The sequence below is a fragment of the Dendrobium catenatum genome, unplaced genomic scaffold, assembly GCF_001605985.2.
Source record: "Dendrobium catenatum unplaced genomic scaffold, ASM160598v2 original_scaffold_194949, whole genome shotgun sequence".
In the NCBI taxonomy this organism is placed as follows: Eukaryota; Viridiplantae; Streptophyta; class Magnoliopsida; order Asparagales; family Orchidaceae; genus Dendrobium; species Dendrobium catenatum.
This window is the reverse complement of record NW_021513367.1, coordinates 97,732-113,176: the sequence shown is the minus strand read 5'-3', so window position 1 is coordinate 113,176 and position 15,445 is coordinate 97,732. Positions and strand designations below refer to the sequence as shown.

At 33.7% G+C, this 15,445-nt stretch overlaps 1 protein-coding gene across 2 annotated transcripts; it reads right to left on the bottom strand.

Annotated features, from left to right (window-relative positions):
• Window positions 1-6,332: 6,332 nt before the first annotated feature.
• LOC110114026 (mitogen-activated protein kinase kinase 5-like) lies at window positions 6,333-8,318 on the bottom strand. Of its 2 annotated transcripts, none has more exons than XM_020846773.2 (2): window positions 6,953-8,318; window positions 6,333-6,864 (listed from the first exon to the last, which is right to left on the bottom strand). In XM_020846773.2, exon 1 carries the CDS (start codon window positions 8,038-8,040, stop codon window positions 7,009-7,011), a length of 1,032 nt encoding a protein of 343 aa, XP_020702432.2. In that variant the 5' UTR covers window positions 8,041-8,318; the 3' UTR covers window positions 6,333-6,864; window positions 6,953-7,008. The 2 variants fall into 2 exon arrangements, with proteins under 2 accessions (XP_020702432.2, XP_020702433.2); XM_020846774.2 differs by having other exon boundaries at window positions 6,333-6,813.
• Between the last annotated feature and the right edge of the window lie 7,127 nt (window positions 8,319-15,445).

Sequence of the window (15,445 nt, the reverse complement as noted above, 5' to 3'; positions counted from 1 at the left end):
AATTATTAAATTTATATTTAAATTAATATGGAACGATCAAGAAGTTTAAGATTTAAATAGAAATTTAATGCTAGTCATAAATGTTAAGTACTTTTTTTTTTTTACTTTTGAGTGAATTAAATTAAATTTATGCATATATAATATATATTCATTTTTTGAATTCAAAATCTTTTAATTTAGAGTCAAAACTCACAAGTAACAAATTGATCAAGATGAGCTCTGTATGTATGGGTGTCAATTTCGGGTCACGGGTCGGGTTTGGGTCGAAACCGAGACTAACCCGACATTATTCGGGTCAACCCGAACCCAACCAGTTTTTTAAAACGGGTCGACCCGTGACCCCCACCCACCACTATCTATTTCCTCTGATCGTCATCACCAATTGCTGGTGATTAACAACTTATGGCCACAAACCTTCGCCACCCTACTGCAGCCAGTTGCTCGTTGCTCGTCATTGCAACACTTTGGTTGTCGCTAGCCTCTAATCGCCGAACATAACCACCCCATCGCCACAAGCCATCGTCATTGTCAGCCACTACAATCATATCGTCATCGTATGTCAACGCCCTACGACTGCCGTTACTTTCTATTTCTATTTCATGCTAAATTTATTTTACTTCATGTCCTACATAAAAAATAAATTTCTATATTTATTGTACATTTAATTAAATAACTCTAAAATATTTTATAATATCAATATTATACTGTATTGAATATCTCTAGCAATCAATCATTGATAATCCTTTAATCTCAGAGATCATGACCACTCATTATTGATCAAATAATTATTCATTGGCGAAGTATAAAATCAAAAAGCCGTAAGCACATTCACAATATAAAGATCCTAAATTATATTTAACTGTTGAAATATTTCCATTGAGTTATTCTTTGTTACCATATAAATCCCGTTTTCTAGCCACCTTTCTATATAATAATTCATGATTTGTCAAATTCCTGCTAATTTTCTCTATGAAACCATGATAATCCTTATCTCTTGTATAACAAGACAAACATATTAGATCAATTAAAAATCATTAGAAGAAATTCAAAGAAAATGATAGAGGATTTTCTTTTTATGGAGGTGATTTTTTCATATTGGTTGTTTCATTTCATTCATGTCTTAACTACTTTAGTGTCTAATCAAAGTAAGGAAAAGCTATAGAAAATCTGCATAATTTTGACTATTCATAATTCAATGTTCATTGAAGCTCGAGCTCTCTCTCTCTCTCTCTCTTTCCTGCGCAAGTAAAGGCTTCATACTTATTGAGATCATTACAACTTATAAGGGGGCTATTGGGTTGTTTGAAGTTAGATGATGTAATTTTTTAAAATTAGCAATATATAACAAAAATGGTCCAAAAAAAAAAAAAAAAAAAAAAACTTGATCGGGCACAAATCTTGAGGCATATCCATACAAAAAACTTCTAAAATTAAAATATGAATCATCCGAGCTCTGGTTTTAATAAACTTATAGTCGAATTGAACATCTCGAAGAGACGAACTCAACGACATCAAAATCAGTCTAATCTGAACCCAAATGACTCGAATCAATGGTCCAAAGCATATTTGGAGAGTTCAAAGCATTAATTGGATAACAAAGTGATCGTCGAATATGACTTGCTTATAGTCGAATCGAGTGGCTCCACAAGACGAATCTAACAAGCCCAAAGATCATAAAAATTTGACATTATTAAAACACTTAAATGCTCGGTCAACGTTCTTTGATCAAGGGAGCCGATATATGTCATCCATCCTAGCACTCACAACTTGATCTTGATCTTCTCCATATTTACAAGTCATGCTACTCAAAAAAAAAAAAATTATAAATAGCCCCCATGCTTCACATAAGGGGGGAGAGAAAAAGAAAAGAGGGAAGGAAGGGGGGGGAAGAGAAGATTTGGAGAGCTCTTTTACCGTCGACCACCACTGAAGTTTTTCCTGACCACCGCCAAAGTTCTTCCAGACCACCATCAAAGTTCTTCTCAACTACCATTAAAGTTCTTCTTGACCACCACCGTAGTTCTCTTCGACCGTCGTCGAAGTTCTCTTCCAAACTAGAGGTGTCAATATTTGACACACCCGAAAACCTGACTCGAAACTGACCCAAAAATTTCAGGGTCGGGTCAACCTAAACTCGAATCGGGTCAGGTTCGGGTTAGGGATTTCGACACGTGTGTAAAATCGGGTCGGGATGGGGTTGACTCGGAAACCCACAATCAACCTTGTTTGACCAGTTTTTAATTGATTTAGGAGGGTTTTAGAAGATTGCTATGAAATAAGTAAATGGTATTTCCAAAAAGTAATAAACCATGTTGCCCAAATTGAATTAAGCTTGATTTATTTTAAATTTATTTAAGGAAATCATACCTTAATTTGATTTATTTTAAATTTTGATTTAGGTTTAAATAAATCAAATTAAATAAAAATATTTAGTAAACCATAAAAGAAGCGGGTCGGTTGCGAGTTGAACATGACCCAAAGCAGATCGGGCTCGATTCCAAAAAATCGACCCATTTTTATGGGTCATATTCGGGTTTGACCCGGACCCGAAACCCGCTTTTGACAGCCATATTCCAAACTATCTCTAGACTTTTGCACAAATAGTACTCGTTAGAAGATCAGCAAAGCTTTACAATACTTTGTCTTAGCGATATACAAAATCTCAGCACACAAACTATCTCTATCTTCAGGTTGGAGGATGGATTGACTTTTGTAATCTATTCAAATACTTGTGGAACTATTTTGACTAGCTAGGCAAGGCCACATGAGTTTTCTCTTTTTCAGAGTTTTCCACGTAAAAATCATGGGTTTTTTTATCATATGTTTGTGTGCTAAGATTTCGTATATCGCTAAGACAAAGTATTTTTAATCTACCGCCGCGAATTTTTCAGACCGCAATAATTAGAATACTAATGACATACTATATATTATTTGATTTTGTGCACTTAGAAATCATTTTAATTTTGAATTTGGCAAACATCTTCAAAATATTTTATTTGTGATGATTCAATATTTTGATTTTATTATATTTTATGTTTATATGTTATAAAGATCATGACATATGAATCTTTCTATATTTAGTTCATCTCTTTTCAAGTATTTTAAAGGTTGAAAATATTTAGGTTTAGATTTTTTATATATTTTAAAGTGATTAGATTTAAAATTAAATAAAATTACTGACATGAAATTTATTAAAAAATTATTTATCTTCTTAGAACATCCAAAAATATTTCATTCCAATAAGAAACGAGAAAATCAAGTCCAAAGACTGAGGTGGTTAGTAAATTTAAGAATGAAAATTTTTATTTAATTTTCAAGTATGATTACAAGAAAAAAAAAAGTGAAAATGGGCTTTAATGCCATTAGATCTGTTTTTAGATGAATTCAATGCACCAATAATTTTTATTGCACTCATTTGAAAAAAAAAAACATTTAAAGGTTTAAAGTTTATTATAGCAAAAAAATTACTCGGAATATCATATTACTTTAAAGTTTATTATAACAAAAAAATTTATAAAAAAAAATATATGAAATTTATTGCTTTAAAGTTTAATTTAATAAACAAATTAGGCCAAAACAATTAAGATCATTAGTGCTCACTTTGTATAAACATGCAATTTCATGGTAATTCCAATTACAAAAAAATGCACCTGATTGCTTGGTCCACGGTGTGCAGCCCTAAGAAAGCAGGAGGTTTGGGATTACCTTCTATTAATGCATTATATCACAGTTTTACCTGCTCTCTTATTTGGAGAATGTTTTCTAGAGATAATGCTCTTGCTGTATGGTATAGAGGAAATTATGATTCTCCTTGGAATCCTTCGCCTACTGGGGCCTCTAAGTTCTGGAAGTTGATTTGCTCTGTGGCTAGAAAGATTAAGAATAATTTAAATCTTCACATTACTACGAACAACAGCTTTTCTTTCTATTGGGACCCCTGGTGCAATGGCAAGGCTATTGCTGATCTTATTAATCCTGAGTGTGATATTTTTGTGCCGGTAAAGAACTTTACCCAGGATCTGAACTGGAGGCTTTCTCATGATATTCCTAGAATCGTTAAAGAGGAAATTCTTAACATTGATATTGGAAAGCAACCGTTTTTGGACTGGGATGGCTTGCCAAAACCGACTAATATCAACTTCTTAGATAATTTCTATAGTGACATGCCTGAGATTTCTTGGCATAAATATATTTGGTATAAAAAGAATCCTATTCGATTTTCTGTTTACACTTGGATGGCTATCATGGGGAAGCTTAAAACTGCAGACATTTTGCTTAAAAGGAATATTATTACTCCTATTGCCTGTAGTTGCTGTAACAAAGATCAAGAATGTCATACCAAGGTTTTTCTAATAGTGTGAAGATTTTCTGCTACTTGGTTATTTATGAAGTGGTTTATTTCATCTGGATGGAGAGAAATAAGAGGCGTTTCAATGACCTCTGGGTCTCGCCTTTAACTTTGGTTTTTACTATTAGAAAGAGTATTAAATTGAAAGTAAAAACCTGGAAAAATTTTGAGGATCTTCAAAATCTTTTTCCAGAAATTCTTTCTTAATCCTGGGTTTATCTCTTTTTTGCGAGGTTCATTTTTGGGACGCTGCTGAAGAATTTCTTTTGTGGGGGATGCTTTACTGACTGACTGGATTTGAGAAGTTTCTTCTCGTGGGATGGCTTGGAAAGGCTTATTGAGCACTCTAGTTTTTCTCCTTTGATTTACCAACCTTTCTCCTGGTTGGACCTGATATGGACTAAATTTCATGAACACAAGACCTGGAGCTTTTGGAGATACTGAGGATTGATGTGGCGAAGCATTTTTTCACACTATCATTCTTCGAATTTTGTACCGGAGTGCACTCTCTCTGGCTTGACTGTGGATTCAGTTCATTTATTCATTTCTCCTCTGGTTTTTTAGTTGCAGAAGGCCTCTCATCTGTTAATCTTCTGTTATGTTATTAATTTTGTGCATCACTGGGAGTTTGGAGCAGGACTTGCTATTCCCTGCTTGATCGAGTAGCTGGAAATTCAGATCGACCCGGGGTTTTTGTTTAATTATTTGTTTGTTCAAGTTTTTCTGAATTTGTATTTTCCACATTCTATATCTGTTATAGAATGTTGGTGGTAGCTTTGTCTTCTTTCCTTTATTTTGTTTTTTTACTTTTTAGTTGGACTTTGTATTTGCATTTTATTTCAATGAAACGGGCTATGCCCCAAAATCCCCCCACCCCCCTAAAAAAAAAACAAAACATGCAAAGCAAGACACAGATAGTTAAAGTTAAGGCTGTTTAAATGCCTTTACACAGTCGGATGCCTTTTTAGCCTACTAAATCTGGAGCGGCAATCCTGTCCCTAACTATGATTAGGCCATTAAGATATGAAACTATTTAAAACCTCTAGCAACTGAAGGCCGTAATAAAGGGCGAAAAAATTTGTTTTACTTCTAATTAAACCCTAAACGCCACCAAGTACACAGCACCGGTACACAACAAAAAAGTGATATGACTTGCTCTCATTCGTCTCCAGACGCCGTCATAAAATAGCTTTCTAAAACTTAGGTCTCATTTGATAGGGCTCCTGTTCTTCATATATATATATATAATTATAGTATGAAAAATATTTTGGATCAATTTTATATAGTGGAGAGATTAAGATTTCGTTCGGGATGACTTTCTTACTGTTTCTTAAAGCAGTTTTTAGTACAAAAATTTTTAGACTAGAAACTTGTTCTAAGAAGCAGTAAGAAATCAGTCTTTAAAGTAATGTGAAGACCAAAAAACCTATCAATGAACTAGAACTGTTCGCACCAAGAAGCCTATGAACAGACCTTTAGCCGTAACAATTCGCTTAATCAAAGGAGGAACCTTTTCCAACAGACAGCTTCAAATCGGACGCCAAAAGAGTTACATTGAAATAAGTTATGAGTGCGTACTAAGTAAGCTAAACCTGTTGATCGTAGATTTCACGAGGAAACAACGATCTCCAACCACAATAACGACACGCAGCCAAACATAATACTAATTCCAAAAAAAGAAAATTTTTTGCCAAATAAAATCAGTAATAATGAGCAATAATCACTTAACATAATCCAACAGCGCATCACACCTCTGCAATGATAACGGCTACTGTACATTCCTGTAGCTTAACCACAAATCCTTTTCATTTGCAGAGAGCTGCTTTCAAGAAGCTGTTAATTTGTTACGAAAAAGAGATATTTTCTATCAGTTTAGGTGATGAAAATTTTGTTATAATTACTTTTTAGCATTAATAGTGATCAATATTAATCATAATCATAAACAAAATAGATTTTTTTTTTAATTTTTTTATTATTATAATTATTTTGTCGAGCTAAGCTGACAGAAAAATCTCCCACAACAGAAAGGCAAACCCAGCCCCTGTCCCAGGATAAGATAATTCAGCTAAGAAATAGTAACCATAAGTTATTTATTGAGGAATAGAATAAGATTCCGAATCCCAAGCTCAATTTGGTTCTTCAATCTTCTAAAGCATTTTTCACTTGTTTCTTTGAATCTCATGAATCTCGCTGACAAAAGATCAAAATTTTATCCAGGACTTGCAGATGAGAAGCGCAATGTGATCAAATAAAGAAGCATCACACAAATTTTAGACAGAAAGAAAAGAGAAGGAATTGATTCTCCCACTTGCAAATTGCTGTTCCTCCTTACAATAGTTCATCAGTTGATCACATCATAACGTATAGCAGAGGGAATCCATCCCAACCCATAGTTCAATAACATTCCTAACCAGGTCCAGCACTACCGGCTCCTCGTCACCATATTCATGCGGAGAGATGAAGATCTTGATAGAAGAAATCAGGAATAAGGGGAAAAATCCCATTTTTGATAGGAGCTAAAGATAGAAGTAAAGTTCCATAAATGATATATGATAAAAGTGGCAAAGAACTAAAATCAAATGCCAAAAAAGGGTGTGAACACACCTTCGAATCGCCGCCCAGCATCGTTCAACCAACTCAATTCACGGGGAAGCTAATGCTCATGGATGAGAGGAGTTGGAAGAGGATGATGAAGATGACTGTAATGGCGGGTGCTGAAGCTGGGTGATGAAAGAATGCTGCAGAAGTTGTGCAGCTGTAAGGCGGCGTGCCGGCTCTTTCTGGAGGCAACAAGAAATGAAGGTCCTGAACTCTCTCGATGCCGTCGGTGGAGCCTCCGGAGGATTCGAGTAGCAGATAGCGCACATAAGGCTTGCCCAATCACCCTGCCGCCCCAATTTCTCCCCAAAAGGAAACCTCCCTAAATAGAACTCCAATATGCTCAGACCAAAACTCCATATATCACCAGCATATCCATCATAAATCCCATGATTCAGATCGGTGTTGATCCTCTCCGGGCTCATGTATGCGATCGTCCCCACCGAAGAATTACAGGGATCCATGGTCTGCGCCAGGATCCGGCTCACTCCAAAGTCAGCTATTTTGACCTGACGCGCGGCGTTGATTAGTAGATTCGAGGGTTTGATGTCGCGATGGACGATCTTTTGGCGATGGAGGTAAGCGAGGCCGGTGAGGATCTGGTGGGCGACCTCGGCAAGGAAGCGTTCCGACGATATCTTTTTGCCATCGAGGGATCCGCCATCCATAAACTCGAGGAGGATCTGGATCTCACCGGCGTGGTCGTACATGCCGTGGCATCGGACCACGAAGGGGTTGTCAGCCGTTCGAAGGATCTCGATCTCGCGGCAGATCTGACGGCGTACTGCCTCTTCATGGTTTCCGTAGATGACTTTGAGTGCGAAGATTCGACCAGTGGTGCGGTGGCGGACCATATAGACCGTGCCGCCGCTGCCGCTGCCGATGCGGCGGATGCGTTCGAGGTCGGAGAAGCTTGGGGTGGGGAGGGATTGACCGATCGTGGAAGGGGGAGTCGGAATGGAGTTTGAGGAGGGAGGGGGGAGGGGAAGGGGGACGGCGAGGGAAGGGTCACGCTGGGGCATGGGGAGAGTGAGGTCTGGCCGGCGGCGAGGGCGGTTAGCCGGCGCCGGCGCCGGCGATACGCTAGGCTTCATGAATAGGGAGATGAAAACGTTGTGAGAATCATCAAAAGGACACGATCGGCAGGCTGCCGAGGCTGTTGATTCCTGTGAAGGGAAAGGAAGGGGAAAAAGAGGCTAGCAGGGACTAATGATGGAGAGAGAGAGAGAGAGAGAGAGAGAGAGAGAAATATAAAGGGAGATGGGAGTATCGATAAGAGGAAGCCAACTTTTGCAGGAAGAGAGAAGAAAATTGGAGAAAACATAGCATTCTTACTAACGCTATGTTTCCTCTTTTTCTGGCTCATCCAACTGGAATGCTAGTTTGGCAGATAGATTGAAAATGGGTGGATTTGGAAGGTCTTTTTCAAGAGAAATGTGGATAAGAGCTTCTTTTTTTTTTTTTAATGATAAGAGGCAAATCATAAAATATGTTATAAAAATATAAGATTTACAAACATTGCATATAAAATGTTAGGTTTTACATTTTTAACATCAAATTTTCATTATTTATAACATTTAGTATTCTCTCAACTCTAATAGATATCATCACATACATGAGTTGACCTATCCATATCCTCACCCACAAGCTCACCGAGCATAGCGCATGGACCCATCGATGCCCTCGCCTATGAGCTCTCACGGATCTCATCATCATTGTGCCCATCGATGCAATCTCTCATCGGCTGAATCATTGATGTCCTCACCTCTGGCCTCCCATGTTTGATATATGGAGATGTGGAGAGAGAGAGAGACCATAAGGGTGAAGGATTAGTTTTGATCGGTAGGACTGAAGGCAGTGAAGAGTAACTATACTTATGATGTCGTGAGGAGTGGAGAGATTTTTATTTTGTTGGATATTTTGGGTGCTATGTATTTAAATAGTAATGTTTAGAAAATAAATATATAAATAATAATGCTTTAGGACATGTATGTAAATCCCCCTATTCAAATTCATGATTTTGAAAAAACTAATCACTAACTTTCAAATCTTTTCGTAAGATAAGAGATTTATGTTTATTATAATCAAGTTGTCGAGATAAAAGCAAACAATTCGGGGCAAAATATATATAATTCAATATTTATGAAATTAGCTGATCATCATTGCCCATTATACTTTCACATGGATCTTAATACATGATGAATTGATGATAGAAAATTCTCTAAAATCCTTATAGTTAATTTCATCAATAAAAATTTACATTTTAAATATTTGAATAAATAGAAAAAAACTATTTTTAATATTAATATTACCAAAAAAATATTAAATAGTATATTAAAACTACCAACATTCATTCAAAATAATTTAGTAAACTTTTAATGATTTAATACATGCAAATATACCCAATTATCAATTCATTTTCATTATATGAGTGCCAGTTTTATAAATAAAGAATATTTTTGTTAAATCAAATATTATCCACGAAATATACTAAGATCTTATTAATTGAAGTTGTTAAAAAAAAAAGATCTTATTAAAGTTGCAGATTGAGCGCAAGGGCTAGGCTTTGGATATTCTTTTTAATAATTCAAGATTTGCAACGAACTCATTTAAGCTTCGTTTGAGACTGCTTTCTTCTTGCTTTCTAAAACAACTTTTAGTATAAAAATTTCTTGAATTTGAAATTTTTTAATAAAAATCTGTTTTAAAAAGCAGTACGAAAGCTGCCCCAAATGAAGCCTTAAGCTCTTAGATAGATAAATAATGAGTTGGAGTAAGAGATAGAGAGTTTCTATGAGACGCCTTTCTGCTTCTTAAAGCAAATTTTAATATAAAAATTTATGTATTAAAAAGTTATTTTAAGAAATAATAAAAAAGTCATATGAATATGAATGAAGCCCAAACTTTAAAGATTTTGGTGGGACAACATTTGGCTAGAAGCCTATAATGGTGTCATATATTTTTATGTCCATTCATGATCAGTGGCCTCATAATTATAGACATAGACTAAAGCTGTAGCACAAAATAGGTTATACCAATAATTAGAAAAGTATATTGAAGCTTTAATGTAGATATCTATATAGCATAGAAGTCTTAGTTGTCAATTAAAAAATAAATAAATAAATAAATAAAGTCTTAGTTGCCAATTGTCCAATGAACTAGAATTACTAATATGTATCGAGTTAAGGAATTTTTATTAGGTCATGATACTTGTCGTAGCTCTACATCCGGACGCCAATAAAATATCGCCACATGCTCTTACTTTTTATCGCACGGCCCGACGACTCGACCCGGAACGGAAACCCGGTATTGCTAGGTATTGCTCGGTATTGCTAGGTATTGCTTGGCAAAAACGACAAATACTGCTCTTTCAAGACCAATACCGAGCAAAACCTAGCAATACCCTGGTCTGTACAAATCAGCTAATACATAGCAATATTGGGTTCCAGTCCGAGTCGGGTCGTCGGGCCGCGCGGTAAAGAATAAGAGCAAGTGACAATATTTTATTAGCGTCCGGATGTAGAGCTACGTCAGGTGTTCAGACCTAATAAAAAATCCGAGTTAAGGGAAAGTAGCAGTGACATTTTAATTTAGCAAGAACTCTTAATCTACCTTGTGAGTACTATGGATGAGTAACTGAGTTCTCATGGAGGATAGTCTTGATGAGTAGGTGCATTCTTCGATCTTTTTAGGGCAATTTAACAACTAAGGCTTCATTTGAGGTGGTTTTCTTACTGCTTCTTAAAGCAGCTTTTTAGTATAAAAAATTTATTTTTTGTACTAAAAAGCCGCTTTAAGAAGCAGTAAGAAAGTCATCCCAAACGAAACCTAAGGCTTCATTTGAGACGGCTTTCGAATTGCTTCTTAAAGTAGTTTTAAGGAAAAAAATTAAAATTTCCATACTAAAATTGTTTTAAAAAGCAGTAAGAAAGTCATCCCAAACGAAGCCGAAGTATCAAGTCAATTCATTGACTAATGACTTATTGAGCTATATTTAGGCTTTGTTTGAGACTGCTTTTTTATTGCTTCTAAAAATAGTTGTTTAGTACCAAAATTAAAATTTTTATACTATAAAGCTATTTTAAGAAGCAGTAAGAAGGCCGTCCCAAACAAAATCTTAGGCTTCAATTGTGACTTGATCAACTTGAATCATGTGGACATAGTCATACACAAGCTCCTTGCTTTCTACATTAATAAATCCATTAATCTAATTGAGCATGGCTAATATGATTCGTTGGATCTATAAAGTGTTAAGATTTTGATAAGTGTTGATGGGTCGATGCTCAAAACCTATAAATAAAGGTTTGAAGTTCATTACAAATGCTTTCATTGCTTGTTAGCATTAAAGTATATGATAGATGAAAAAATTGTGTCATTTTAACTCTAAAGACTATTAATTATTTTTCTAACTTTGAAGTATATGACAGATTGTTGAAGAGATTCTAAGAATCAATGGCTCATAGAGCTCATAGAGATTCTAAAAATTAAAATTTTGATCATTAGTTTGTATGTTGCAAGTCAACATGATAACCGATCCAATTTGTGGGTCTCATCAGACTGGATTGTGATACTTTAAATGTTGGAGATTAGTTCAATAGGTGGCAATGATGAGATACTTAAATTATTCTAATATAAAAAGAAGTGAGTTAAAGCACTACGGAGCTAGGTCAAGTGAAGGCCTTTAGTGAATGAAGAAGCTAAAGTTGTTAGTGAAGTGAATGTTGCCAAGAACAACTAGCTAATAGACAAGGTGGAAGTTATTAAGAAAACTAATCAAGCTAATAATTTTAACTTGTGAGGTTTTACCTTAAAAGTCACAAATTATGATAGCAAGGTGAAATTCCAATTTTATACATAGATAAGAGAGGATTTTACTGTCATTAAATAAGTGGGGATGTACCTTAGAAGTAGAACCAAGGATGAAAATCAAGGTCATCATGTAGATCAACAAATAAATATTACATCACTAAAAAATGAATAAGAATATTGAAGTTTTTGATGGGCATCAAACTCTTCATTTATGATCAGCCCACAAAAACATATTAAGTTGAATAACAAGTATAAACACTCCATGCTTATGGCACCTTTGCACCTAAGATCGATAAATGTAGAACACATGAGATGAACTCAAACCCAATTGAAAGAGAGAGAGAGAGAGAGAGAGAGAGAGAGAGAGAGAGAGAGAGAGAGAGACTTATAATTTATTTCTTATTTAAGGGGTATTTTGTTTGCTAAAAAAGAAATGTGGAGTACAATTGAATCCAATGTAAAAGGAATGTGATATATTTGAAATGTATAAAGTTGTTTGGATGCATGGATGACTGTAAAATGATTGCAGGTGATTGAATTTTTTTCTTGATTTGAAATAATTTGGATCTAATGTAAAGCCTAATGATGGTGGTGACTAGTGGTAGTGGAGGGACAACGATCGTCGAGGGGCTAGGCCAATAGCATGGAGTGGCTGGCAGGGACAACAAAGTTAGCTTGCGATGCATTTTGAAATAAAAAATAGTTTAGTTTAGAATACATCAGAAATTAACTATATAATGAATTTGAGATTCATCAATACTTCATTCTACATTTTTTGTCATCAAACTAACTACCCAAGTTTCTAAAACTTCTGCATTTGGAATACATTACACTCGCTTTTTATCAAATCTAACAACCTCTTAGCGGAACATTTATCCTGCTCCTATAGTCGATGCAATCCAAAGGCTAAAACATTTAAGAAAGTTTGTGTGATGTCTATTTGATTTCTCTTTATTCTCCTCTTATCTCTTCCCTCTAGATAATCAACCTCTTATTCATTAGGAAGTACTCCAGCTTAAAAACTCAAACTTCCCAGTCATACTCTTTAAATATAGCCTAATTTTTACACTCCTCTTCTACAAAATAGATTGGGATGCTGATTCTCTCTTATGTTGATCCTCCTTTACTAGATTCAATCTTTAATCAACCCTTCAATTAACTTGTATACATTCTTTAACACTCATATAACATAACCATCATTTCCAATAACTTTCTACATAATATGACCCATTATAACAGTTCAATAATATGAAACAACAAACAATAATAACAAATATTAATGATCAACAAATGTAGTATAATGTGCATGAATATTACTATATTAGCATGATTTTTTATTTTCACTATCAAAATGAGCGGAGCGGCCTATGGTATCATGAAGTATGTAGAAACACAACATGAGCAAAAGCCTTATAGATTGGACAAAGCGTAAATAATATTTATAGCATGCCACACATAAAATAATAAGCAACATTATTGATATCCTCATTCACTTCCCTACATGTAATAAATAACATCATATATAACATCAATATGAATGATTTTGGTGTGTGATAAGAGCTTCTCTTCTCTAATAACCTTGGTGAGTTATTGAGTATCATTGATCCAAACATCCTAAGGTGAAGCAATCTTCATCAAACCTGATTGTCGTGGTCAAGTGCACCTACAATAATAATCAATTTAGTTTCAAGCCCTATGGAAACTAGAATGCCTAAAACTCATCCAACAAAAAATTTGCTTTCGAACATTATGAAACCAACTCATAAGTCATACCACATAGATATCTAACAATTGGATAGCATGATGGGTGCTCCTACTCTCAAGATTCTTTTAATCCCTTGGATTGAGAATATCATGATTCATTACTCCTTATCAAAGGGGTTTTGATCAGCAATCTTTGTCCATAGCTAAAGGTAAGAGAATATGGGATCACTATTCATTTTATTTGAATAGAATAAATGGTGGTTATCTTGGAGTATAATAAATGGTAGTCCATCTACTATTATCACATGGATCAATCAGTATCATTTGATCCAAGATGGGTTAGCTCGGATCAAACTTTTGTGGGCCATGAGACCCACGACTTAAAGCACAGTCCTACTAAGCATCACCGTGTGCAAAGCACATGTCGCATCAACTAAGATTTTATTAAAATAATTAAAGAATTTTAATTTAATTACAAAAAAAAAATTAATTTTAATATCATGATAACTCTAAAATTTCAAGGCTTAAACTTGAGGATGGTAGCATTCTTTGATTTCAATTTCATGATATTTTGAAATCATTTATTTTGAAAATGATCAAATCCTAATTTTAGGCTAGGGTTGGAGCCTTATATATAGACCTGGGAATCTTGTAAAATTCATAAGAGATTTAAAAAATAAATTGCATCAAAACCCTAATAAATAATGAGGTCAAGTGAAAATAATTCTAAACCATTTTAGAATCATAAATTTGGGTTTTTTTTTATTTCCTAAGAACAATTCAATTTTAAAATTAATTAATTATTAAAAATCAAGAACGACTCTAAATGAGCTCAAATTTTCATATATTAATTTTTAAACACCCTAGGGTCTGTGATTGAAATTTATAAATATTGTAACTCATTTAAGAGCTAGTCATCAATATCTAATTCCATTGTAAGAAAATCCCTATAATGGGCCTTGAAAATTAAAATTTTGAAATTTATAATTAATTCAAGAAAAATTTTAAAAATAAAAAGTACAGTGAATTGATTTCATAGTGACCCTAGAATAAGAGAAAAATAAATTTAAATAAATGCATTTTATCAAATTATAAAGATTAATGAATAAATAATTTCAATAAATCATAATAAACCAAAAAAGTTACCAAACTTTAAGAAATATTCTGTAAATTATCCTTAACTAGTGAAGAAAGTTTCATAAAAGTTTAAGTCCATTTGAAGGTAGAAAATCTTAACTCTAATTCTTAGGCCAAATGGAAAATTAAATTAGTCTAGATTTAGGAAAAATTATTAAAAGTTCAAATAAACTCATAAAAATCTCAAATAAATTTACATGGAGTATTGATCATATCTGGAAAAAGGAAGAGTCATATTCACATGGTTTTTAAAAAATATTTAGATTTTAATAAATTTAATAAAATATATTATTAAACCAAATAAATCATTACAACTTAAAAATACATCCAATTGGCTTTTAAATTTTGATGCAGTCATCATGAGTTTAGATCCATATTCTTTGACAAATTTCATTAAATGTAAACTTGATTTAATTAGAACATAAAATCAACGCCATTAAATATTATAACAATTTTAAAATTTTAGAATAGAAAAAAAAGCGAAAAAAAAAAACTAAATCCAAATTAGCTTACATTTTTATGGGAGGAGTTCCATTAATTATTACTGACTTTTGGAAAAAATTTTATTAATTTTTGTAGCTAGTCATAATAATTAGAAATTTTTTCTAATTAAAGAAGAATAGAAAATTCAAAATAATTCAAAATAATTTATTTTTAGGCTTTGCCAAATTTTAAAGAATTAATTCATCATTTTTAAATTATAATATAAACCTTAAAAAAACAAACCCTAGGTTTACTAAAGAATAATTAATTAATATAAAAAATAGAAAATTGATTAAAGATTAAATAAAAAAAGAACCAAATAAATTGATATTAACTCATAATATTACATAGCATAATAAACTAAAA

What these genes read in the sequence shown, in the direction of transcription:
- LOC110114026 (XM_020846773.2), bottom strand. Translation starts at nt 8,040, where the DNA reads ATGAAGCCTAGCGTATCGCCGGCGCCGGCGCCGGCTAACCGCCCTCGC.